At 34.9% G+C, this 26,595-nt stretch overlaps 1 protein-coding gene across 4 annotated transcripts in view; it reads right to left on the reverse strand.

The window, feature by feature from the left end:
• faf (ubiquitin carboxyl-terminal hydrolase-like faf) overlaps positions 1-26,595 on the reverse strand; it is a 1,099,079-nt gene that overhangs the window by 43,430 nt on the left and 1,029,054 nt on the right. For all 4 annotated transcript variants that reach the window (XM_090401226.1, XM_090401227.1, XM_090401224.1 and 1 more), the window contains one exon: positions 23,973-24,175. In XM_090401226.1, coding sequence (XP_090257352.1) covers positions 23,973-24,175 — 203 coding nt within the window. The remainder of the gene's footprint in view (positions 1-23,972; positions 24,176-26,595) is intronic.

Raw genomic sequence — 26,595 nt, forward strand, 5'->3', positions numbered from 1 at the left:
TTTAATGTGGAGAGATGTAAAGATACACAGCTTGTAATCTATTTATCCCATTTTGGGATAAATAGATTACAAGCTGTGTATCACATTGATGGCACTGTACTCCAGAAAATAGATGAAGCTAGAGATTTAGGGATGGTGGTAGACAGAGAGTTAAAGTTTAGAGGACATATTGCTAAGATACATCATAAAACTACTTGACTATTGAAGAGCACATTAACAAGTATAGATAAAGAAGTTATTTCTCTTTATAAGGCCTTGATACATCCACATCTGGATTATTGTGCTCAAATGTAGCCTCCTGGGTTTCTTGGGGATGAGGAAGTGGTGGAGAAGATGCTGAGGCAAGTGACCAAGATGGTGAATGGCCTGTGGAATGTTCCTATGAAGACAGATTGAGGTGTGTGGATTGCAGAAATTGGTTGATAGGAGAGAGAGGGAATATGATAAAATACTTATCATATTCCCCCTGTAAGTACATTCTAAGTGCTATAAAGCCTTATAAGGTTTTATAGGACTTACACAGGGGAAATATTTCAACACTTGGCTGGAGCAGTCAGAACAAGGGGGATCATCCCTGGAAGTTGAATAAAGGTGTCATTATTAGGGGTATGAAGACTAGATTTTTTGCTTAGCTTGAATGAGTTGCCAGAGTCAGTTGTGAGTGCTTTATCTGTTAATGGGTTCAAGGAGAGGTATGATAGATTGTGTGGATAGTTTGGGTCTCTCACAATGAGTCTTCGGACTCCATGGAAGTGTCCGTATAATAACAATAATAAAAATAATTAAATTCCAGAAGATATAAAAAAAAAAGCATTCTAGTCAACGAGGTTCTCTACCTTAGCATGAGTAAAGGAGAACATAATTCTCTAGCCGATATATAGCAGGGGGGCCAAGTTTTCTAAGTTTAAGAGTCACATGAGATGTTTTTCAGATGTTTGAGAGCCACGAGATATTTTCTAAAAAAATTAATTATTAAAATTGCATATAGATACATATAATTATAGTCACATTATTAGTCTACATAATTGCCAGATATTGGTGTCAATTATATTATCCTTGCTGCCTGTCATGTAGAACGAAATGTTGTACACGACTTATTTTATTTTCAATTCAAATTTTCTTCATTTTTTATATATTTGCATGATGTATTGTTTTTTATGTATGTTATTATGTTATTATATGTATTTATATGCCAGTGAAAAATATATATAATGAATTTTTGTCTTTTATCATGAACACAATAAAAGCCAAAATTGCATTGAGAACCATGGTAAAAAACCTCATGAGTGGCATGAGGATTACGAGCCAGGATTTGGCCACCAGTGATATACAGGAAAGTAATTACTTCCACATATGTTCTCTCTGACATTACACATGAAAAGTGGAAGGACAGCAGGGTAACATCTGTTTCAGAATATGAATGGGAAGGCATATGAAAGAATACTGTTTTGATTATTCAGAAGATAAATTCTCAATGTCACTCTCTCTCTCTCTCTCTCACAGAGTATTGTGTCTGTTAAAGTTAACCATAAGAAAGGGAGGGAGAGAAAGAGAGAGTAATAACAACATAAGATTATCAATTATTGTTGTCTTAAGCACTTAATAGAATGAAAATAGCACAAGGAAGGAAGGAATTAAACAACCCTTACTACCTTCAATATTTCATCTCTGATACAGAGATGTCTCTGCATAAACAATACATAGTAATAAACATACAAGTAGCACAAAGTGGAATTAAGTAGATTAGAAGAGTCCTTGCCAGGAAGATTGCCCTCTATAGACACTAGGCTAGTGCCTGCAGAGGGCATCAGAAGGAAGTCCAGATTGTAACTTAGGATGTCTACGAATTAACATATGTTTCCTGTATTTTGGGAGTTTAACACAATGATATTTATTTAAATTACATTTAAATTAAAGCACAAATTATTTAAAATTTTAAATAAGAGGATTTTCATGTAGTGGGACCGTTTTTGTTGTGAAATGCACAACAATCATTATTTAAATTACAATGATTTTTAAGGGCAGATGAAATTCTAGAAAGAGACCCATGATGCTATCATTCACATTTTGTTGAAATGCACAACAATTCCATTGTAGAAATGGTTCATCAGTCTTGGAATTTTCTTTTTTATGAGAATTATGGACAGCCAATGTCCATCATTTCCTCTTCATCAGGAAAAATATTCAGGATGTCATCAAATCAGACTCATCTGATGGCATAGCCACAACGGGCATCAGCAAACAAACTTTGTGCATGAAGTATGTTCACAAATAGTCTATTTGTATAGAGAGGCTGCTGCCTTCAAGTCAAATTGCCTCAGTATCCTATAATGCAAAAACATTATTGGAAGGACTGATTTCAAACTTCATCAAGGTTTCATCAGTCGGAGCCAGATCCAGGAAGATTATATTTATAAAGAAACAAATAGGAAACTGGTGTATTATCACATTATTAAAATTTTGAAAATTATATAATTATAATTTTCAAAATTTTCTTACTTTTACAGATATATTTTCTTACTTGTATATTTTCTGTATACAAGTAAGAAAATACCATTTTCTTACTTGTATACAGAAAATATGATTTCTGCATTGATATCTTATAAATAGAAAAAGTAGACTGAATACCAGAATCAAAGTGCTCCTCTACCTGTTGACGATCCACCCAATGTTGACATATGCCTCTCCAGCCTGGAGCCACACATCCAACTCCAACATCCTCAGACTGCAGAGAGTGCAAAATAGGTGTTTACGCATGATACGCACCGTGGTTTGTAAGGAACGTGCAACTGCATAGAGATACAAACATCCCTTACATCTACTCCTTCCTATTAACTACAGCAGAAAAATTTTTCTCAAAGATCTCTACACACCCCAGCGATCTAGTTAAACAAGCAGCAAACTATGAAGAGACTGACCTCTTCAAATACAAGAGGCCAAAAGCCATCCTAAATACTTGCAACAATGACTAATCTCCGTGCACCCCAGGGCGAGCTCTCAGCTCATAAATCTTTCCTTCAATTCATCCTCCTTATCAGACAACGGGGAATAAAAGCATCTTGCTTCACCCTTCTGTCCAATGATGTTATGTTATGTATTGATATCTTCCTGGGTTTTGCTACCCTGACGAGAAAAAGTTGGAACCAGTCTAGGTAGTGGCAATTCCTATACTGTTTTTGCATTATGGAATACTGGGACAACTCATTTGAATCCAACAGCTCCTATATATAAGTAGACTAGTTGTAACTGCAATAACACATCATTAAGGTCATCTTGAGAAATGTCTGTTGCTGGAGGAAGGTAGATGGATGCATGTCAATTCACAAACTTTGCTTATGCTTGTGTAAAAGATTAAAACAAGAATATAATTTCTTGTCAGGTATAATATATTTTGTAATGCAGTGGTAAAACTTTCTATAGTATTCTAATCATATGGATTACTCTGTGCAGATTTGGTCACCTGGTTTTATGAGGATGAGGATATATTAGAAAGGGTCTAGAAAAGATTCACTAAAGTAGTACTAGTTTCTTGGAACATGTGGTATGAAGACAGACTGGAGGAATGCCATTTGAAGACCCTTGTCAATAGGAAGAGAAGGATATGATTAAGACATATACATTATAGGATTATTATCAGATTAATGTGAAAGAAATTTTTACACAGAATGAGAGATAAGGGGAGAACAGGACATAATCGCTGGAAACTTTTTAATTTTTTGTATATATGAATCCTACATATAAGAGGTCTCAAGCCCTATAAAAACAACAGTACTGTGTATGCAACAGTGAAAAGCAATTAGAGAGAGAGTCAGTGAAAGAGAAGTCATCTAGCCAACATCCTCTTCTGGATACAATCAAGTATTTTGAAGAAGATTTTTGTGTGCCACCTGATATGTGATAACAATATTTGAAGGCTGGTTAGATTTGTGATTTATAAAGTGTTAGGAGTTGAGCCTAAGAGAAGTAACGTTTAGAACAAAAAAGAATATCAAACATTCTGAAGGCTGATGAGGCTATCGACATGTATAGGTGAAAGCATTTATGCTAGGATGGGCAGGATGTAAAAATCAGCACAAGAACAGAAAACCGATCTTTGTCGGAGAGCAGATTATCAAAAGTAAGGGAGAATGAAGTATAGTCTTCTCTAGGAAATAAGGCAGGACTTGGTAGCTGTTGGAAAATTTTCCACTTGGTTATATTATAAATTAAAGATGCCAAGAAATTATATTCTTGGTTTAATTCTTTATCCAAGTGTAGTTCACACACAAACTTTGTTTGTTTACACTTGGATAAAGGTTAAACCGAGAATATAATTCATTGGCATCTTTAATTTGTGTTTAGTAGCATCAAAATTAACTAAATTATCTTCTTCATACTTGAAATGGCCAGAAGATCAGGTTTAAGGCATTGCACATGTAAGATCTTGAATCTTGAGGCATCTGAATGATGAGGAAGAATGGAGGTGTACTCCCATTAGTAAAGATATATACGTTAGCAAGAGAATATCATTGGTGTATAGAGGAAAAATGTATAGGTGAAGCATAGAACCACCTCTGGCATTTATGAAAAAATCAGATGGAAGGGAACCACCTACCATGAAATGCAATGAATGAGCAGAGAGGAAGCTGGCAATCCACTCACAAAGAGTATGAGGGAGACAATAAGATAGTAGCTTGGAAAGAAGACCATGCATCAAAAGCTACCCGAAGAGATATAAGGTGTGAGAAAGGAGCAGATTCTTTGCATGTTGGTGAGAGGAATGTAAGCCTGAAGGTGTAGTGAATGAATTTAAAACATAGTTTGATGAACTTGGCATGTCACAGTGTATATACACTGCTCAAAACAATTATAGGATATTTTAGTTTGTCAAATAATTATAAATTTCTGCAAATAATTATAGCTATTGGGTACTTTATACATGAATAAATATTTCTTACTTATGGATAGGGTGTAATTGATGAGATAGTGTATAAATAATCGATATTTATTACAAATTAAAAAAATTATATACATATACATTTTAGCGTGAAATAATTTTAACAAGAATAACCCAAAATGCTTTTGTTAATTTTTAATATGACGCATGGTCTCCATCAACAGCCAAAACAGAGGTACATCTTGATTGCATGGACCAGATAAGATGATCAAACAGTTCTTGTGGGATATTTCCCCATCTTTTGTGAGAGCAATTTCGAGCTCTTGAAGCAATCATAGTGGCACCAGTCAAGCAGAAATGCACCTTCCTAAAGCATCCTAGGCATGTTCGATTGGATTACAATCTGGTGAACAGGCAGGCCAGTCCATTTGTTCAATACCTCAAACCACTCTTGTACCAAATTTGCAAGGTGTGGACGAGCATTGTCATCCATAAAAATGAATTCTTGGCCAATTGCAGCAGCATATGGACAAACTATAGGTTCCAAAATCTCATCGAGATACCTTTTGGCTGTTAAGGAACTGTTTCTGATAAAATAGAGATCAGTATGCCACCTATACTTATTCCAGCCCATACCATCAAACTCCTACCTTGATGTTGCGGTCTTTCACGAACAAACTATGGATTATTTCTTGTTCCACTTTCATGCCATATCAAGATACGTTGGTTATCTGGTTGCAGATTGAACCTGGATGTGTCAATAAAAAGCACACAAGCCCAATCCTCATTTGTCCAAATGTGGTGTTCCTGTGTCCAAATTCTTCAGGCTCTATTGTGATTTGTAGTAAGTAGAATGCAAACCATTGGTCTTTGAGCATATAAACCTATGGTGTGAAGATGATTTCGAACATTTCCTGTCTCCAGAAAGTGAATCCAAAGTCGCGAAATTAAACTTTGAGATAATATACAACATGCTTGAGCGACAACTTGCTGCATTTGTCCAGCTTCTAATCGACCAATGGCTTTCCAAGCCATGGATTCTGGGATATCATGTTGCTCTGCCATTTTTAAAAAAATAATTGGTGGAAAGTGACAAAAGTTGTTTACAATTGAACTGATAATTGTGCACTGTGGAATTGAGTGCAACAAGCCATGCTTTTATACCCCCCCCCTCCCCAAATGCTATTACGGCTAAGACATGTTTTGACAAGTTTTATCATGATTTTGTACAAAGCTGCATGTTCTACACTGTTGTATATTAAGAATATTTTAAAATAAATGTGTTACATTTGTAAATTATTTTTATACGTTTATAATTTATAAGAAAACCAAAATATCCCCTAATTGTTTTGAGCAGTATACATGTACATACTTGTATGTGTGTGATATGTATATATAGTCTTTTGACTGCATAAAGATATGGTGTTAATGATAAAATATTTATTCAATATTTCCACTATTTACTATTCTAGTCTTGACACTAACACTATTTCTAGCAAACTAAGGTCGTTCTTCTATACTCATACTCCTCCTTCCTTTTCCTGGCATAGCTATAGAACACCCTTGGTCTTTTCTCAGTCTGGTCTGCCAACTTTCATATTCCATTTCTGACTTACTTAATAAACCTACCCATTTTCTTGATTGTGGTTTATTCTCTCTGTTCAACTATTTTCAAGCTTATTCCTCCTCAATATTTCATTGGAAAGACATAGGTAAGAATTCCAACTAACTCAACCTTAAGTGATGTTAGCCCATCTCATATGAAGGTTTTAAGGAAAATCAGTGGTGAGAGAGCGCATGCACACATTTTGTGCAAGTTATTGTATACATTATATATTGAATATAATATTGTATTATAGGAGACACTGGCCTGATAGCCATATTTACTTTGGCAGTAATTTTAACCATCCAAATCCACACCACCTTTTACTGCAGTTCTTGCCTTACTCATTATACATCTTGTCGCAAGTTTTTTATACTTGATTACAAAGTGAAATTATATTCTTGTTATTATCCTTTATCTAAGCACAAGAAATAACTTCACAACAGGCTACTCATATATATAAAAGCAGATGACATAATTTACATTATTCATCTACTCCACACCCACTTTGTTGATTTTAAAGGATCTTGAACTAACTGTCATGCTTATCTCCTTCCCACCTGGATATTCATGACATGTGCCCTACACACTGCCTCCATAAGATATTGTTATCTATTGCTTTAAAGTTTCACATGTTTCCTCTTTTCAATGGATCATGCACCTGTATAGCTGTTTTTCAAATCAAAACCACATTCACTTTTACCCAATGACAACAGTGAATTTCATTTCTGATTTACTATCACATTCTTAGCTCTATCATGACATCCAGCACTCATGTTGTTCTTATTTATCACATGCTTGATCAAGAAATTAATTTTTCTTATTTCCATATAGTTTTTCCTCATTCTAATGTATGTTATTATACTTAAAATAATCCTCTGTCTATTTGCTAATCTTATCTGCCAAGTCAACTCATTGTCTTACTCCTCAACATTCTCAGGCCTACAGTAACACTCACTAAATATTGTATTTTGTTTTCATCCCACAGACCTTCAAAACTATCATCAATGTCTTCTTAGATGTCTCTGCTCTCACAAACACAATTCATCTGCAATTTTTGCTTTCATGAAACTGCTATATTCTCAACAAGTGTTGTCATTGACTTAATCTCATTTATGCTCACAATTTTTTGGGGCACTTCCATACCACAAACCCCCTCTCATTTTATTCAAAATTCATTCCGGAATTCATAAATTCTTATTAGTATATTCTAGTATTCTTATTATTATATGAGCATCCATATGGAATCCTGGGGATGCTCATATAATAGTATGCATGCACTAACTGTTATTTACATAATATCTGTCACTCTCCTTAAAGTTATTCACTGACAAAACAATCATGATCTCTGGAATCCAATTCCATCAATCAGAACTCTCCGAGCAAGAAGAATCTAGTCCTCACATCATCCTTACTAACCACATACTCATTAATCATTCCCAGATCAACCTCTGGGAATGATCTCTTGTTCTCTATCTACTGGTCATGGAATGAAAAATTTCTTCAGAACCAATCGCATAAAACCCCTTCAGTGCATATGTTCCTATCATGACTCTCCCTTTCCACCTATCAAATAACTTGATTCTCTCCACAATCTTCCCCATTACCAAATAATCTAGGTGACAAAACTGCACACAACAGTCAAAACTTTATAAAGAGGGATAATTCTCCCAAAGTCTCTGCTTGTCTGTGTGTTCAACATCAAATGGCTTAATCTTTGAGCTATTCCCCTCACTTTTGCAATATACCTCTGAACTTCAAATACTTATCCATCATCACTTCCTAAATCCTTTTCCTTATCAGCCGCCTACACTCCAGTACTGTAAATGTAATCAGTGGTGATCTATTCATTCCAAACTTCATAATTTAAAATTCGCTACATTAAAATAACTTGACAATGACTACCCTTTGCCACACTGCTAATCTTCATCTTGAAGGATCTCTCATCACCTCTATTAACTATTGTACTCTCCTAGTTTTTTTTATCATCGGCAACAAACTCAAATCATTCCATAGTATAATTAATATACAAATTAAACAGTAGAAGCCCTGGTGTCTGTCTGCTAGCTACCAGCCTTATATCCATTCTCATTTGTCTCAGCTTATGTAATTGATTTTGTAGTATTCTGTGAAATGACTTTGCCAAGTCCATCATATCATTGTGTAGTAGTAGTATCCATTTCTTATATCCAATTCAGGTGTCACCCTATTATAAACAGTGACTGGATTACTGAGGCAGGACCTATCCTTCACAAAACTGTGTGCTCCTCAAATAGAGCATAATATTCCTATCAACACATTTTGAAATTCTTCTTCCTCTAACCAACTTTCACAATATCTTAGCCACCACTCTTAATCAGATACTAACAGGTCTGTAATTTGCCACTTCTGTTTTGGAGCCATATTTGCATAATGCAGTTATCTTCTACTCTTTCCACTCCTTCAGGACCTTACTATAGCTGAGACATAAATTAAACAGCCTGATCAGAAACACTGTTTTCTCTCACATGTTCTCATATCACATCCCACAGTTGTATTTGTAGAGATATTTCTCAATATGCTGAATGCCTCTAGTTCACTTACCTCTATTCTATTTTTGAACTCACACATGTTCAAAAATAATAAAAAGAAATCCTTATTCCACCCACAGTACTAGTGTACTATAGGTTTTACAGCCTTTCATGAATGGGCTGCATTAAAAAATTCCCAGGACAAGACTGCATGATCACTCTCGCCAATCAAAGGCAGAGTAGCTCATTGTTATGGCTACTAACATTATTACAAGATTCTGCACTCTCAAACCTCAGGTCTTCTCCATTACATGCTGTTTTAAGTAATTATCTTTTAGTAACCTTATAAATTCCATTTTCATCTTATCATATCTTTTCCTCTTTCCAATTCAAGTCTCCATAGTAAAAATTCTCCATAATAATTGCTCAGTCTACACTCAAGCTAATCTATCCAATGCATGGTATTTGTAACTTTTTGTGCATATCCTAGTCTATAGTAGCAGCCAACAATATATTTTGTCCTGCTAGCCTCTTTCTCACACCAAAAAAAAAAGCCTGAAATAACATCTCCCTCAGTCTTGAATTCCTTTTCTAACTTCTACTGGCTGCAAATTGTCAGCTCTTAGTTCTGTTCCCCTCCATATCCTATTCTCTCCTCTCTGAAAATAAAATATCATTCTATTATAGGGTGATATTTTAAGTTAAATCCTATCCCTTTAACTATGTAATCATTTGCCACCAAAATTTCAATGATGCTGATAATTTTTAGCTAAATCGAAGACAATGCCCAAAACTTCGCATGAATTTCAGTGACCCTCAGTGCCTGCAATTATGCTTGCCTCCTGTAATCAATTTTCCTGCAATCCCCCCCCCCCCCCCCAACCAATACTTCTTGTTTTCTTAATTTGTCATTTAACACCCCTTGGACAATACTTTCTCCAAATATCTAACTCCAAAATTGTTCAAATGTACTCCAGTCACTATAAGTCCTTTTGTCCATCATATTTACTCCAAATATCCAAAAACCGCACACTATTCCTCCTGTACAATATCTTCACATTGCCTTATTTGTGATCATATAGCATTAGTTCCCAATATACTTTTGTCCTACTACTCTCTCTCACTCTTCTTTCTTGCTTCTTTCAGCAGTAAGAAAGCCTCTCACATTTCATATTTTATTGCCTTTCAAATCATTTGTGCCTGTCAAAACAACCAATTAGTTTTGTGTTACTTTTTTTTAATGCTGAAATACTGATTCATTCTTAAGAAATCATTACTGATTTCAGACTGAAGTGTTCAACTCGATATAAAGAAACCTTAACTGGTAATTAGTTTATGGAATTAACAACGCATAAAAAGTATATTAATTAAAGGTAACTTTAATGAATAACTTCTATATTTCGGCAACGTCACGTTGCCATCTTCGGGAACATAAAGATGTGGTATGTGCATGCAAGCACTAACAAAAGCAAATGAGGAAGAAAGCAAGAAACTACTATTGTTTCCTAAAGTCCTAATGGTGCCCTCTGGCGGGCTAATTTGGTTGTCTTGGCCATTGGGCTGAAGTTCTCATAATGTAAGTCTCCCAAATATGGGGTAGTTTCATGCATCCAAATTTGTTGAGGTTAGGAACGTTTTTTAGAGCTGCTGATGATTCCTTGAAGTTTTAATTGTTTTAATTTTAATTCCTTGAAGAATTAATTAATATACTTTTTATGCGTTGTTAATTCCGTAAACTAATTACCAGTTATGTTTGACCAACGTAAAAGCCTTGCTACTAGAATAAAGAAACCTTATCTTAAAAATATTCTTACCTATTATAGGCAGAATGTTAAAGTGCAAAATTAAAGATGTATGTTGGGCTTGACTAATTTAAAAATTGAACTTATGAGAAAAACATATGCCAAGAATAACATCACACTGATCTAACATCAACTGTATTCCAAGAAATAATTCAAGTGATTTCAGCATTATCGATTCAACTGATACTTAGTATGGGAATTAACATGCCATAATTTAACTAAGCATATCAGTTCAATTATGGCACATTAATCCCCAGGCTTAGTATCAGTTCAAAGTTTGTTCTCAGCCATCCATTCCTAATTCAGAAGAAATACTGAAAAAGCAAAACTAAAGAAACAAAATATCCCTACCTTTCATTAAAAGAGAGGACATTCAATAGCTGAAGTCTTTACTTCTGTTAATATGATGAATGACAATTCTTATCCAACATTGTCTACTCTTTTTCTTTCAGCTCTCAACTGTTATAGTTTTCATGAAATATATATTGATCTTTAATTGACCATTGATTTAATAAATATCTAATGCCAACAAGTTTTGCCACCCACAGTACTAATGTATTACAGGTTTTACAGCCTATGTAGGTACAGTGTTGAAAAAGATCACAAAATGCTTTAAGCCTTTCAACATCAGAGTTGCGTTCAAACCAGTCAAGACTGTCAGTCACGTTTTAAGATCGCCAAAAGACATTAATGCTTTTTTCAAACACGCTGGAGTGTACAACATCCCATGTGCTTGTGGTCTAAACTATATAGGACAGATGTCGAGAAGCCTCGAAATCCGAAAAAAAGAACATATAGGAGATGTTAATAACAACACACCAGACAGGTCTAGCCCATCATTTTGCAATTACAAACTATACCAATGATTGGGACAACAGCTCCGCATCTTATCTAGAAGAAGACTTCCGTTGTAGAAATTTCAAGGAAGCCATAGTAGTCCTCCGTTCTGGAAAAAATCTTAACAGAAACCAGGGAATGATAATAGTTGATATATGGAAAATTTTAATAAGATCGCTCAGTGTGCCAGAATTTAATTTCGCTCAAAACTACAGAGCATGCTCTCACAACAGTGACTAACATAACATGCTCCATGCATGTAATGTTATGCTTTGTGTCTATTATGTCTCTTTTAATTTTTAATTTATACGATAGTGTTACTCCATTTTCTCTGTACTCCACTTTGAGTTTTCTCTTACCGTTATAAGCCCTGAAGAAGCCAAACAGTCCCGTTGGCATTAGATGTTTATTAAATCAATGGTCAATCAAAGATCATATATATTTCATTTTAATTATATGTTTGAATGACCAAACATAATCTCAACAATGTTATGGTTTTCATTGTCACTCACAGCATACACTATAACTCACAGTGTACATGACTAATGCAGTTTCATTAGTCACATAAAGGTCCTTTGCTTCCATGCCTGATTTTTTATTTATTTATGCTTATGGCTACATGAAACTGGTAAGTGAAAAGTACAATTACAATTTCCAGAAACAAATGATGAAAATCTTTTGTTTCTGGAAATTGTAATTGTACTTATAAAATACTTATAATTGTACTTAACATATAAAAGTTCATTACATAAAAGGCACAACCTGCTTTCTAAGTCTTTTTTTTTTTTTTTTTTTAATAAAGCAAAAGTAACTTGTCATAATCAAGTCAGAGACAATTATCATCCTGCTGCAACAAGTATGACAAGGCTGCACTTTCTCACAATACTTCACAACATAAATGCTGTATCCGAGGTTTAACTAGAGAGCAGTTGTGTCCTGTGTGAGAAAACTTGATCCATTAGAGGAGGCCTATTTCACATACAATGTGAAATGGGCCTCCTCTAATGTCGTCATAGTATCAGCAGAACTCCTCCTCATGTTAGAAGTTCTGCTGATACTATGATGAGGGAGAGAGGGGTGCTTCTCACTGTCCCACTAATTGTGCACACCCAGCTAAACTCTACCATGCACACAATTAGTGGGACAGTGAGAAGCACCCCTCTCTCTCCTGGCTGCCTGTTCTATCTAACATTGCTCCACCACACATAAGGAGAAGTCAAGCTTCGATTAAGGAATTTAATAAAGCAATGAGCAACCCAATCCTGCCCCTACACCAGACTCTCAGAAACCCACCTAGTCTTTGCCTCAAATCTAGAAAGCCTCTCTGGTCCATGGATGAACTCTCTTCAGCTGCACTACCATCAATATCTGACATATGGAGGGAATATTGGTCCAACAATCTCCCAACAAATGGCTTTCTGGTAGAAGATCCCTGTGCTCTGCAGCCTGGTTTTGATCTTCCTAGAAAGATTTGGTCATCAATAAACAGGATCAGAACTAGTCAGGGCAGATGTGGCTACCTTCTACATAAATGGGGGCTGTCAGATCACCCTTATTGTGATTGTTCTCCCGTGGCTCAGACGATTATTCATATTGTGTAAGACTGCCCAAGGCGCCAATTTCATGATGGTGGCCTACAGGACATCCACAAGGTGATGGATGAGGCCTTGAATTGGCCTTCCAGCCTGGACCTTGACCTGTAGTTGGTATGGTGGTGGTTGTGGAGGAAGATCACGGTCCCGTCTCACCACGAAGCCGTTATTCTCGTAGTCACTCTCATAGTCCATGCCTGATGATATCATTGTAACATGGGCCTTTGACAGAAATAAATACTTCCTTATAAAATAAAACATTATTTTGCACTTTTTTAAAATATTTTCCTGGGACTTGTCTAAAATCTTCCATGTAATATAATAATGAACTTTCAGATTCAGAATTGCTCTGCTAACATCAGACATCCATGTTCTAAAATAAGTCGATTTAATTCTTGGCCACTTTTATATTATCAATATTATCAAGCCAGTATTCTTCTCTCCGATTCCTTTGTCATTATCCAAGTTTCACAACCATATAACATACTGCTAAAGATGCATGTCTCAAGAACACTTAGTTTGGTTTTTAAGCAGATATTTCTACTCTTCCAAATTTTGTCCATGGTTTTATCGCTGTTAAAGCCTTCGCAATCCTAATTTTAATTTCTTTTTTACAGTTTAGATCATGTGTTATACAACTTCCATGAAAAGTAAACTGTTCCACATTCTCAAGTTCCTTTCCCTCTACAATAATCTTTTTTTCCGATCTCCCTTTCACCAAAATCGATTGGTTTTGTCTTTTCTACATTCATCCTCAATCCGTATCTTTTTCCTTCTCTATTTGGATTATGTATCATTTGCTCAAGTTTAATTTTGTCTTTTTCCACCAATGGAGATTCCTATGTCCTCATTCTGATTCTGCCCATCAATCTTTCCAGGTATGAAATGAAGATACTTTGTGATATTGGATCTCCCTGTCTTGTGCCTCTATTAATAGCAAACCAGGCTCCATGTCTGCCTCCTATCTTGACAGCTGCCTGTGCATTTGTGTTGATTTCTTTCAATAGGTGAATTAGCCTGACATCAATACTGTATGATTCCAGTATAGCCCAGATGAAGTTTTGTTCAATGCGGTCAAAGGCTTTTTGAAAGTCCACGAAGCATGTAAATACTTTTTTATTCTTTTTTCATACCTTTTTTGCAATGAGTCGAAGAGCTAATATCTGTTGTCTTTTCAGAGTTTCAAAAAGATACTCCCATCTTTTCAGATAATACTCTTATTATTCTCCTACATCCTAATACTCCTATATTCCTTCGGAAGATACTCCTATCTTTTTGGAATCCTGCTTGTTCATCTGTCAGATGTTTTTCAATCTGGCTTTTTAATCTTTCAGTTAGTATAATCATCAAAACCTTACACACTGGCTTATCAGCACAATGGTTCTGTAATCGCTGCATTCCAAAGCATTTCCTGTTTTATGTAAGACTATCAGCACTGACTTTTATATAGCACTGACTTATATAGAAATAGAGAAAAGAGTGCTGTAAAAGGAATTAGAGATGATAAAGGTGACATGAAAACTGGAGAAAAACATATCCTTGAATTATGGAATAATTACTTCAAAAAATTGCTAAAGGACACAATCAGTGACAGCACAGTGGTAAAAAAACACTGACCAGGTATGCAGTCTGAAATACATATCCATACTTGAAGTAGACAAGGCCATCAAAAGCCTGAAATGTGGAAAGGCAGACGATGATATTTGACCAGAAATTCTCAAGTATGGAGGTATAAAAGTCTTACAGTGGCTGCACTGCAAAGTTCAGAAGGCCTGGGCAGAGGGATGAATTCCAGATCATTGGAGTAGAGTTCTCATAGTACTCATATATAAAAAGGGAAATTAAACTGAATGTGAGAATTACAGAGGCATTTCTCTATGGAGTGTTCCTGGTAAGATCTATGCAAGTATACTTCAGAAACAGTTGAGAAGGATTGTGGAAGGGATGTTTGGTGAAGAAGCTGGATTCAGGCTAAACAGAGGCTGCGGCTGCTATGATCAGATTTTCACTTTACGACAATTTGTTGAGAAATCATGGGAATATAACAAAGATCTGTATTTAAGTTTGGTAGACCTGCAAAAGGCATATGAAAAGGTGCCAAGAGTTCTCTCTTCAAAATTCTACAGTTGTATGGTGTCAATGGGACATTATATCAAGCAATACTTAGTCTTTATCTGAGTTGTAAGTCAGCAGTTAGAATTGAAGAAAATACAGGAAAATGGTTTCATGTTAAATCTGGTGTCAGACAAGGATATATATTATTCCTTCTGTTACTCATTATCTATATGGATCATATTATTATGAAGAAAAGTGGTATTAAACCTGATATCAAAATTGAAGATGTTAATCTCAGCTCTTTGCAGATTTATTTATACTTCTAAATAAATCTGCAACATGTCTGCAAGATTCCCTGACTAAATTGAATAACTGTTGTAACAGATTTGATATGAAGGTCAGCAAAAACATGATAAAGACAATGAAAATAGGGAGAAGCATTGAAAATATCAACTGCATTGTGAATGGAGGACCTATAGAACAAGTAAAACATTTCAGCTACTTAGGCACAATTTTTGGTGAAGATGGTAAATTAAATGTGGAAATAGACTACAGAATCAACAGAGCTGGTAGGGTCAATTGAATAAATTTATATGAAATAAGAGAGAGAGAGAGAAATTAGCCAAAACACGAAGTTAGCTGTATACAAGACAGTATTCAAACCAATTTTAACTTTTAGATCTGAGAGTTGGGTTAGAAGTAAAACACTTGACCAAAGACTAGAGGCAGCAGATATGAAAGTCCTGAGAAAGATTAGGACATGAACAGATGGCATCAATGGCAATATCATTAAAAACGAAGATATTAGGAAAGAACTTTTAGCATCCAGGAATGTGTTAGCAGAGCTAATCTCATGTCACTTAAACAGAATGGGAGAGGAAAGATTAGCAAAACAAGTGTTCACAGCCAGGTTGGCAGGAAAAAAACCTAGAGGAAGACAAGATATAGGTGGATTGATACGGTGGAAAGTGCCTTAGAAGATAGAAATGTTAAGATCTGAGAATGTTGGAATTTTGACAGGTAACAGATTAATTTGGAAGAAAATTGTAGATAGGAAGTTAGTAATGATGTACATTTTTCATGTAGTACTACCATATCTTGTACACCCCTTGAGGGTACATGTCAGGAATTTGATGATGATTAGCAATCAACAAACCGTGATCTGAGTCGACATCTGCTCTGTGAAGGGTTTGGCATTGTTGCACTGATGTGGTCCATCTTTTATCAATTAAGATGAGAACTATCATATTCTTAGTTTTCCTATCTGGAGAGCACTGTGTCCATTTACAGACATCTTTCTGTTGAAATCTGGTGTTACAGATTACACTGGGCAACAAAAAAATTTTTTTTCCCTGCTTATTATGATCTGACACTTGTTTTTTACTAATTTGGTGCACTGATTTCAAATATCAAACTCATTTTTCTCTATCACATGAGGTTTTTCCTCTATGGCATTTTCTTTTTGCTAATTTGTAAGTTTTTGATAGTTTTAAGGAGGCAGTACTATTTAGAGGATCAAAAAAATCGATTGGGATATGCCAGATGTTCTTGAGGAGCAAGACCGGGTGTTGATTTAGACAATGAAAATTTAATTTCTAGTTCTGGACCGCAACGTTTTACTCAAGCGGAATTGAATGACTTAGAAAGAGATTTGGGCCTATCAAAGGAATCATCGGAATTGTTAGCTTCAAGATTAAATGAAAAAAACTTACTGGAGCAAGATACAAAGATAACTTTTTATCGTAGCAGGGAAAGTAATCTTGTACAATATTTTAAACACGAGTGTGGGTTTGTTTAGTGTAACAATGTGTCAGGTTTACTAACTGAAATGAGTGTTGTACAATATCATCCAAATGAGTGGCGTTTATTTATCGACAGTTCAAGCAGAAGTCTCAAGTGTGTCTTACTACACAATGGGAATGTATATGGCTCAATTCCTATTGGCTATTCAGTCCACTTAAAGGAAACATATGTGGACATTAAAAAGGTTCTGAAGTTATTAAAATATACAGACTATAACTGGATCATCTGTGTGGATCTTAAAATGGTGAACTTTTTACTTGGCTTTCAAAGAGGATATACAAAGTTTCCGTGTTTTCTATGCTTCTGGGATAGTCGAGCTAGAAACCAACACTGGAGTCAGAAACATTGGCCTCTTAGAATATACTTAAATGTTGGAGAACAGAATGTTATAAATCAACCTTTAATCGATAGAGAAAAAATCATTTTTATACTTCTACACATCAACCTAGGTCTTATGAAGCAGTATGTTAAAGCTTCAGATTTACAAGGAGACTGTTTCCAATACATATGTGAAAAATTTCCACGACTTAGTTATGAAAAAATTAAAGCCGGTGTATTTGATGGACCGCAAATTAGAACTTTAATGAGAGACCCAAATTTCATCAACTCTATGAACGAAATTGAGAAAGAGGCCTGGACTTCATTTACGATGGTTGCGAATAATTTTCTTGGAAACAAAAAAGCGTGCAATTACAAAGATCTGGTGGAAACAATGCTTGAAAATTTCCAGCACCTAGGTTGCAACATGAGCATAAAGCTTCATTTCCTATACAGTCAGCTTGATAGATTTCCCAAGAATTTAGGTGCTGTAAGCGATGAACAAGGCAAAAGATTTCATCAAGACTTAAAAACTATGGCAGATCGGTACCAAGGAAGATGGGATTCTCACATGATGGCCGACTACTGTTGGAGTATTCAAAGGGATTGCCAAAACACAACACACAGCAGAAATTGCTACAAACAAAAATTTATTCCCTGAAACTCACTTGTAAGTAAAATTGTTATTTTTTTATAAATATTCTTGTAATTTTTAATGAATATTGTTAAGTAGTTATAATTATCGGCCTCTCTTGCATTCAAAGCATCAGTACGTGCCGTTGCAGGTTCTTATGCATTTATTCGTTTACTAACAAGCGAGAGCGGTAAGCGTTCCGATTCTGATCTGCACACCATTTGAATAATAGGCTATATCTTCAGGAATTTTTCGAATTTCTTGATAAAAAGTTAGGAACAGATTTTTAAAAGTACATACTTTCAGAAAATAATATTAAAAAATGGATTTTTTTGATCCTCTAAATAGTACTGCTTCCTTAAAACTATCAAAAACTTACAAATTAGCAAAAAGAAAATGCTATAGAGGAAAAATCTGACGTGATAGAGAAAAATGGGTTTGATATTTGAAATCAGCGCACCCAAATTAGTAAAAAACAAGTCTCATATAAAAGTCAGCAAAAATTGTGTAGGACTGTGTTATTAATTCATTATCCACAGCAAATTCCAGTAATCTTTCTCCATGCTGATTTCTGTTTCCATGTCCAAATCTTCCCATGATGTGCTCCCATCCTGTATTATTACTTCCTATCTTTGCATTCGAAATACTGGTAACAATAAGGATGTCTTTTTTTTTTTTTTTTGAGTTTGACCAATTTCAGATTGGAGAGTTTCATAAAATTTGTCTACTTGCTCTTCTGAATTATCACTGGTAGGTGCATATACTTGAATAACAGTTATGTTGAATGGCTGAGCACCAAATCTTGCTGTTATGATTCTTTTGTTTACAGGTCTATATTCTAGTAGGGCATTACGTGCTTCATTAGTTAATAAGAATCCTACACCTGCCTCATGTTTTTTTCTTCCAATACGTGGTCCACAAGGTAGAGCGACAGTTTTGTGTTCATATAAATGGATGGTGGGTGATCTGCCTGTTTGTCTGAAGTATGACAACTTGCAGGAGAGGGTACTTTATATACTTAAGGCACTGAGAGAGGAGGGAGCTGAACTTTGGCAGAATGGATAAGGGCAGCATGTTTATGGTGTGGCTCAAAAGCTGTGTAGAGGTTGTAGTTTTTTAAAGACCTGGCTATTTTTTCTAATGTACCTTGGATGTAAGGAATGGTGATGGTTTCTGAAATCTATCTGAAGGGATGGCTGAGGATTGTGTGTGGGGAGGAGGAGAATGATTATCTTTTTTAATTCTGCAAGAACTGTAGCCATTGGATAGGAAGGTGTTAATAATTAAAAGAAACACACGTATTAACCACAGTGAAAATGATTTAATTGTAAATATTTCATCCTAAGAATGAAATATTTACAATTAAATAATTTTCACTGTGGTTAATACACGTTTCTTTTAATTATGATCGCACCACAGGTTTCGTTATTTAAAAAAGGAAGGTATTGCTACATAGTTTAGTTCTGTTGAAAAAGAGGTTCCACTGAAACAAAGATTGTAGGTGCTATTAGTTAGAGTTTTAATGGTGCCACATGTTGAGAGAGGTGGTGGTGGTGGGAAAGTTTGTGTATGCATTTACCTGTGTAAGTGGGTTTTCTGTATACAGAGAAGGAGTTACTATCAGGAAGCTATGTCCAGGAAGGATAAACTTTTCCACTGTAAACTGGATTCTTGGATGTAGACCTGAGGTGACAAAAGAAGAAGTCTGATGTATCTGGGCCATGAGGCAAGTGGAGAATATATCATCCATATATCTTAGACAGAAGGTTTGAGGGAGCGGGAGTAACCCACAGCAGTTTCATCTATCTGGTTGTAAATTTTGTTTCTCCCACAAAAATAACTTTAATGAATTGATGGCAAAGAAAAAGAGATCTAAGGTATCAGAAAGAAAAAAACGTTTTTTAATTGTTAAGGTGTCATTCAAGGGAATATTGGTAAATAGTAATGTCAAAGCTTACCAATATATTTGTATTATTTAAAGTTAGATTTACAATAGAGGTTTTAAAACGGGTAGTTTTTTTATATAGGATGTGGTATGACTAATGAGGGGGGGGGGACAGAGAGTTGCTATTATTATTATTATTATGTAACACCTCCAAGGAGTTGAAGGACTCATCGCAGGAGGGCAATCCACTACAAGAGACTTTATTAGCTGTTTTGACAACTTGTAGCATGGAGCATCACTGGCATCTGTTAACATCACAATTCCGTTCATTATTATTATTATCATTTTATTTTTGTGTGTGTTATTGCTTTCTGGGTCCTAAGAATCAGAAGATGCAATTATTACTCATACTAACTCTCAGTCCTTCTACATGCACATAATTTACCACAAACGTTGCTGAAAGACATCGCAAAGTTCTTGATATCATATTTTATTCAAACTCCAAAATCACTGATCAAGGGAAAAACCTTCTCCACCTCTTGCTACATTAAATACTTCATATCTGATACTTTCTGTAGATCAGGAAAATCGTGAGCAATGGATATTATAAGTCAATAATATCCATTGCTAAGTATTCAAACTGCTTTACTGAAACATGCTAGTATCACACTAACTGTTTTCAAATCCTATCGCCTTATTTTTTTGACTTCAGTGCTAGAAATTGCAGATACAATTTTGAATGAAATTTCCACCTGTCAATCATCTTCTTCAGTCATTGCTGCTACTTGTCTGTCCAGAAGAACAGACATTTAAAATGCCACAACCTTCTTTCTTCCCAGTCCTTGGTCATCATCATCAAATTCCTGCCGTGTACCCTCAAGGGGTGTACAGGATATGATAGTACTACATGAAAAAAATTACATCATTGTTAATTTCCTATCTACAATTTTCCTCCAAATCAGTCTGTTACTTGTCAAGACTCCAACATTATCAGATCTTATATTTCTATCGTCTAAGGCACTTTGTACTGTATCAATCCACCTATATCTTGGTCTTCCTCTGGGTCGTTTTGCTGCTAACCTGGCAGAGAACACTTGTTTTGCTAATCTTTCCTCGCCCATTCTGTTTAAGTGACCATACCACCTGAGATTAGCTCTGCTAACACATTCCTGGATGCTGACAATGTCAAGTTCTTTCCTAATATCCTCGTTTTTAATATGATATTGCCATTGATGCCATCTGTTCATGCCTATAATCTTTCTCAGGACTCTCATATCTGCGGTCTCTAGTCTTTGGTCAAGTGTTTTACTTCTGACCCAGCTCTCAGATCCATAAGTTAAAACTAGTTTGAACACTGTCTTGTATACAGCTAATTTAGTGTTCTGACTAATTTATCTCTTATTCCATATGAATTTATTCAATTGACTTCCCACCATACCAGCTTTGCTGATTCTGTTGTCTATTTCTATATTTAATTTACCATCTTCAGTAAAAATCTTGCCTAAATAGCTGAAATGTTTTACTTGTTACACAGGTTCTCCATTCACAACACAGTTGACATTTTCAATGATTCTGCCTATTTTCATTGTCTTTGTCTTTTTATTGCTGACCTTCATACCATATCTATTACAACAGCTATTCAATTTAGTCAGAGAATCTTGCAGACTTGTAGCAGATTTTTTTAGAAGTATAACATCATCTGCATAAAGCAAAGAGCTGACATTAACATCTCCAATTTTGATATCATGTTTAATACCACTTTCCTTCATAATGTGATCCATATAGATAATGAAAATCAGAGGGGATAATGTACATCCTTGTCTCACACCAGATTTAACATTAAACCATCTTCCTGTACTTCCTTCAATTCTAACTGCTGACTTACAACTCAAATAAAGACTAAGTATTGCTTGATATAATGCCCCATTGACACCATATAACTGCAGCGTATTGAATAGCTTCTCTCTTGGCACCTTGTCATATGCCTTTTCCAAATCGACAAAACTTAAATACAGATCTTTGTTATATTCCCATGCTTTCTTGACTATTTGTCGTAAAGTGAAGATCTGATCCTGACAGCCTCTATTTGGCCTGAATCCAGCTTGTTCTTCACCAAGCTTTTCTTCCACAATTCTTCTCAACAGTTTCTCAAGTATACTTGCATAGATCTTGCCAGGAACACTCAGTAGGGAAATACCTCTGTAATTCTCACGTGCAGTTTTATTTCCCTTTTTATATATGGGTACTATGAGAGCTCTACTCCAATCATCGGGAATTTGTCCCTCTGTCCAGGCTTTCTGAACTATGCAGTGCAGCCACTGTATAGTTCAGAAAGCCTGGACAGAGGGACAACAGACATTTAAAATGCCACAACCTTCTTTCTTCCCAGTCCTTGGTTTACTTGTTTATACTATAGGTTCTGAGCCTTTTTATGTGAGGGATCATTTATAAAATAAAATAAATAAATAAATAAATAAACAAACAAACACTTCTAAATCTTATGAGTATCCAAGAATTAAAAACTAGAGTTTTATTTTTGATTGAAAGTGCACATTTAAGCCAATTTAAAATTTGGTTTGGATAACTGATAATATATATATTTTGCATAATTAGAATTCTGTTTAAGAATTTTTAGAGGCTATCTTTCTGAAAATTTTTCATGTTGCTCCTCTATTCTAAAATGCAATTTAATACAATATGGCAAATCAGTCTATATTCTTAAAAAAGTCAACTTTACCTCTCATTTTTTTTCCTCGCTCCCTGAAGACGATTCTCAGTCAAAACAGCCCATGCACCATAATTTTTATACATTTTTTGTTCATTCATTCTTCATGGAAGTTCATTATGTCACACAGTATGTACTTCTCTGTGTTTTTTAAAAAACTTTTCATATATCTTTATTCTGTTCTGGTAACAAAAATTTCCATGTTTTTTAATCTCCTATAATATTTTAAATTCCTCTTTCTTATGAGTTCATTTCCTCTTGTAATTTATTATCCTTTCAAGAGTTGGATTATGAGTTTATATCACCAACATTGTTCAACCAATACTACGTCCCAAAGATTTTAAAATCAACAAATTAAGAACACAAAGATCTTCCCTAAGGTATGTCTAAAAACATCTTTTATGTTATCATTTTTACTAAATGGCTTCACTTATGTTTTAATATTTAATCACAGAAATAACCAGTGTTTCTACACCAGGGATGCCCCTTAAGAATATAGGCAAATTTGAAAATCAGTTATCCCCCCCCCCACCCCACAGATGATGACTGTTATATATGTTTGGAAGCTGATTTAGGGAGAGTCTTAGTTCACAACTGATGATAAAAGCATCTAAGAAATATATAACTACAGAGACAGTAGGCTAATAAGTTCTGCATTAATTTCACAGCCTAAAAATTCTATTTATAGTGTTGTTGTTGTTATAGTGTATTACTCTATACTGGTATGTAGGAGTTACATATTTTAAAGTAATTTAAGTTAATTCAGTTATAAGTATTCACTGTTTTACTGGAACATGCTAGTTAACTGAGATTAATTTGTGGATATATTCAAAAATACAAATCAATGTTTTAAAGAACCTCAGAAACATTTCATTGTTAGCATCCCAAACTATCACCAACCCTCTTGTAACAGAACTTCCATGCCTGCTGAGCTTAATAATGTAGCATGTTTTATTATAGGACAGTCAATATCCTTCTCTAACTCTCTTTAGAAAAGAATTCCATCTGGTGGTCTACAAATTTTTAAATGTCTTGATCCCCCCCCCCTTGCAAAAACATTCCTGTATAATATAAATTTCTAATGTAAACAACATATGTACTTCATTACTCTGGTATATACTGCCCATATTAACTATTTCAGTCCACTCCTTTCTATAACAAGGTTTGGTCCTGATTCAATGAGAGAGATATATAATGTCAGAGATACTAGATATACCAGATATATTTTACATTTTAACAAACTAGTCTATTTTTGAGAAACCACTTTTTTTTTTTTTTTTTTTTAATCAGCAACGGAAATTTCATTTATACATCTGAAAAGAATTACCATACCTTGTCTAATTCATCATTTAACCACTCTACAGCAGTAGTCCACTTGCGTTTAAGATCACCATTACTTTGTAACATATTGGCTGCAGCTTGACATGTAGTAAAAAGTGTTACCATACATTTTATACACTGGTATGCTCTTTTTTGGTAGTGATTTTTGCTTTGCTGAATAGTGTCAAATAAGCCATCTCTATCATCTGGTATGCCTTTGAAAAGATATAAAATCTTTTGTATTTCAGTATAAAAAAGAGTCAGTAAAAATTAAGTACTAAAAGGGAAAATTTAAGTATGATTATTTCTGCTACTTTAGGACTATTACCAAGCTTTTAAGAACTATAAAGCTTTAATGGAATCAATACTATTATAAAGGCAGAAATTTTCAAAAAGCATAGTTCCTACCTTCTGCCCCAAAAAACCTTGCATCTAGAAAATACAGTCAATCTGGGCAATGATGATTTCTATCTTTTTTTCACATTATTGCACACAAAAGAAAGATGGAAATCATTATTATATTCCACTTACTATAGAGTTCTCATCTATGATTAACCATATGAGAATTCCAAGAGTGGTTTAATTGTAATGAGACTCTATAGTGATAAATTATGTGTTTAAACACGCTATATAACAGAACAGAAATATATGTTAAGAATATATAAGTAATATATATTTAACCTATTATCTATATCATTTTAAGTATACATTACTTTCACAAAAACTTCTTTCATGAAGTTTAGAAGGGAACAGAAATCAAAAATATTCTCTTAGATTAATTTGTGAGAAAAAAAAACGTGACAATATAGATTTGAAAATACAATGAATCAGATTTGAAAAAATAAAGTTTTATGTCAAATTGCTCTCTACAATAAATAGAACAATATTTTAAGGCAAAACTTTGATGTGTTCTTATTTGAATTAATTTAGAAGAACACTATTTATTATTAACTAATATTAACATATGAAATCCATGGAGACAGAGATCCATTGTGAGAGGTATGCGCTATCACACACAAAGCTCATCCAACCGTGCCTCAAACTAATTCAAAGTGTCTACATACACAAAACACTTAGGCAATGCATTCCACTCACCAACTCCACTCTCCATTCAAAGAACCTACTCCTCACTACTCTGTTCACACCCTTCTTATACAACTTTCAGGGATGGGTCTTGTTCTACCCCCCTCACATTGTATGAAACATTTCTTCCATGTGAACCTGATAACCCCCCCCCCCGACTAACTTATATGTCTCAATCATACCCCCATCCTATTTACGAGGCTTTGCAATTTATATTCTTTCAACCTATCTTCATACTCCACATTCCAAAGACCACTTATCAACTTTGTGAATCTTCTCTACACCCTTTCTAACATATCCTTGTCACCATGAAACTGGTCACTGGTGACCAAATCTTGCACAATAATCCACATGAGGCCTGATCATGGCCTAATACAATGGAATCATAACCTCTTTATTTCTGTGCATCAAGGTCCTCCATATCATTGCCATTATCCGATGTGATGACTTCATAACTTGTGCAATGGATCTCTTCAATTTCAGGTCCTTATCCTCCACCACCACTCCCAGACTCTCACCTCCTCTACCTCCTTTAAAGTTTCCCCACCAAGTGTGAACTTTGCATCCCATCATTGCTTATCAAATTTCAAAACTTTACACTTTGCAATATTGAACTGATAGTTCCACTTACCTGCCCATTCATACAATCTATTCATGCCCTCTTGTAAGCTATAACATCTGCTTGACTCTGCATTGCTCTAACTAATTTTGCATCATCTGCAAACAGCTGCATATCACCAGTTAAACCTATTCCAATATGACCAACAATGGCCCCAATACAGACCCCCATATACAACTTTCTGATACCTATCTGAAAGCCAGTTACAGATCCAACTCGCTAGCCTGTTATCCAATCCCATCCATTTCAGTATATTTAACAGCTTATCATGGGCAGTCTATCAAAATTTAAGTATACCATTGAATATGCATCTCCCTTGTTCAAGAGATGTCACCCTGTTATAGTAAAACATGATCTCCCTTTAGCAAACCCATGCTGACAACCAGAAAGAATACTGCTGTTATTAACCAATTTTTGTATCCCATTCTCACCAATCTCTCCAGTACCATGATCACAATCCAGATATACAGCTTATAATTTGTAGCTACAGCCTTATCACCACTTTTATGCAGTGGAACAATTTTATCTTCTTTCTACTTTCTTGGAACCTGTGCTGTTGTAAGACTTATTAAACAAGAATGCCAATGCTACTGCCAATACCCTTAAATCATATTTAAGGGTATTGGCAGTGAGGCATTGTCAGTAAGGCAATCTATTGCCTTACTGACATCAAGCTTATTTATTTCCTCATATACCTCTTGCTTACTCACAATTAAGCCATCCTCCTCTATGTTCTCTACACTTTTCTGAAGATGAAACATCCTTATAAACTGTTCACTGAATACCTCAACAATGTCTTGTGCAATAGTTACCATTCTACCATTTTCATTCATTAACATTATCTTACCATAATCATTCTTCTTTCTACTTGTAACATAACTGAAAAATTCTAGGGGTTTTCTGATCTGATAATTTCTGCTCATATTGTTGTTC

Source organism: Typopeltis vanoorti, chromosome 12 (assembly GCF_054136105.1).
Source record: "Typopeltis vanoorti isolate ZY-2024b chromosome 12, IOZ_Tvanoo_1.0, whole genome shotgun sequence".
Taxonomy (NCBI): domain Eukaryota; kingdom Metazoa; phylum Arthropoda; class Arachnida; order Uropygi; family Thelyphonidae; genus Typopeltis; species Typopeltis vanoorti.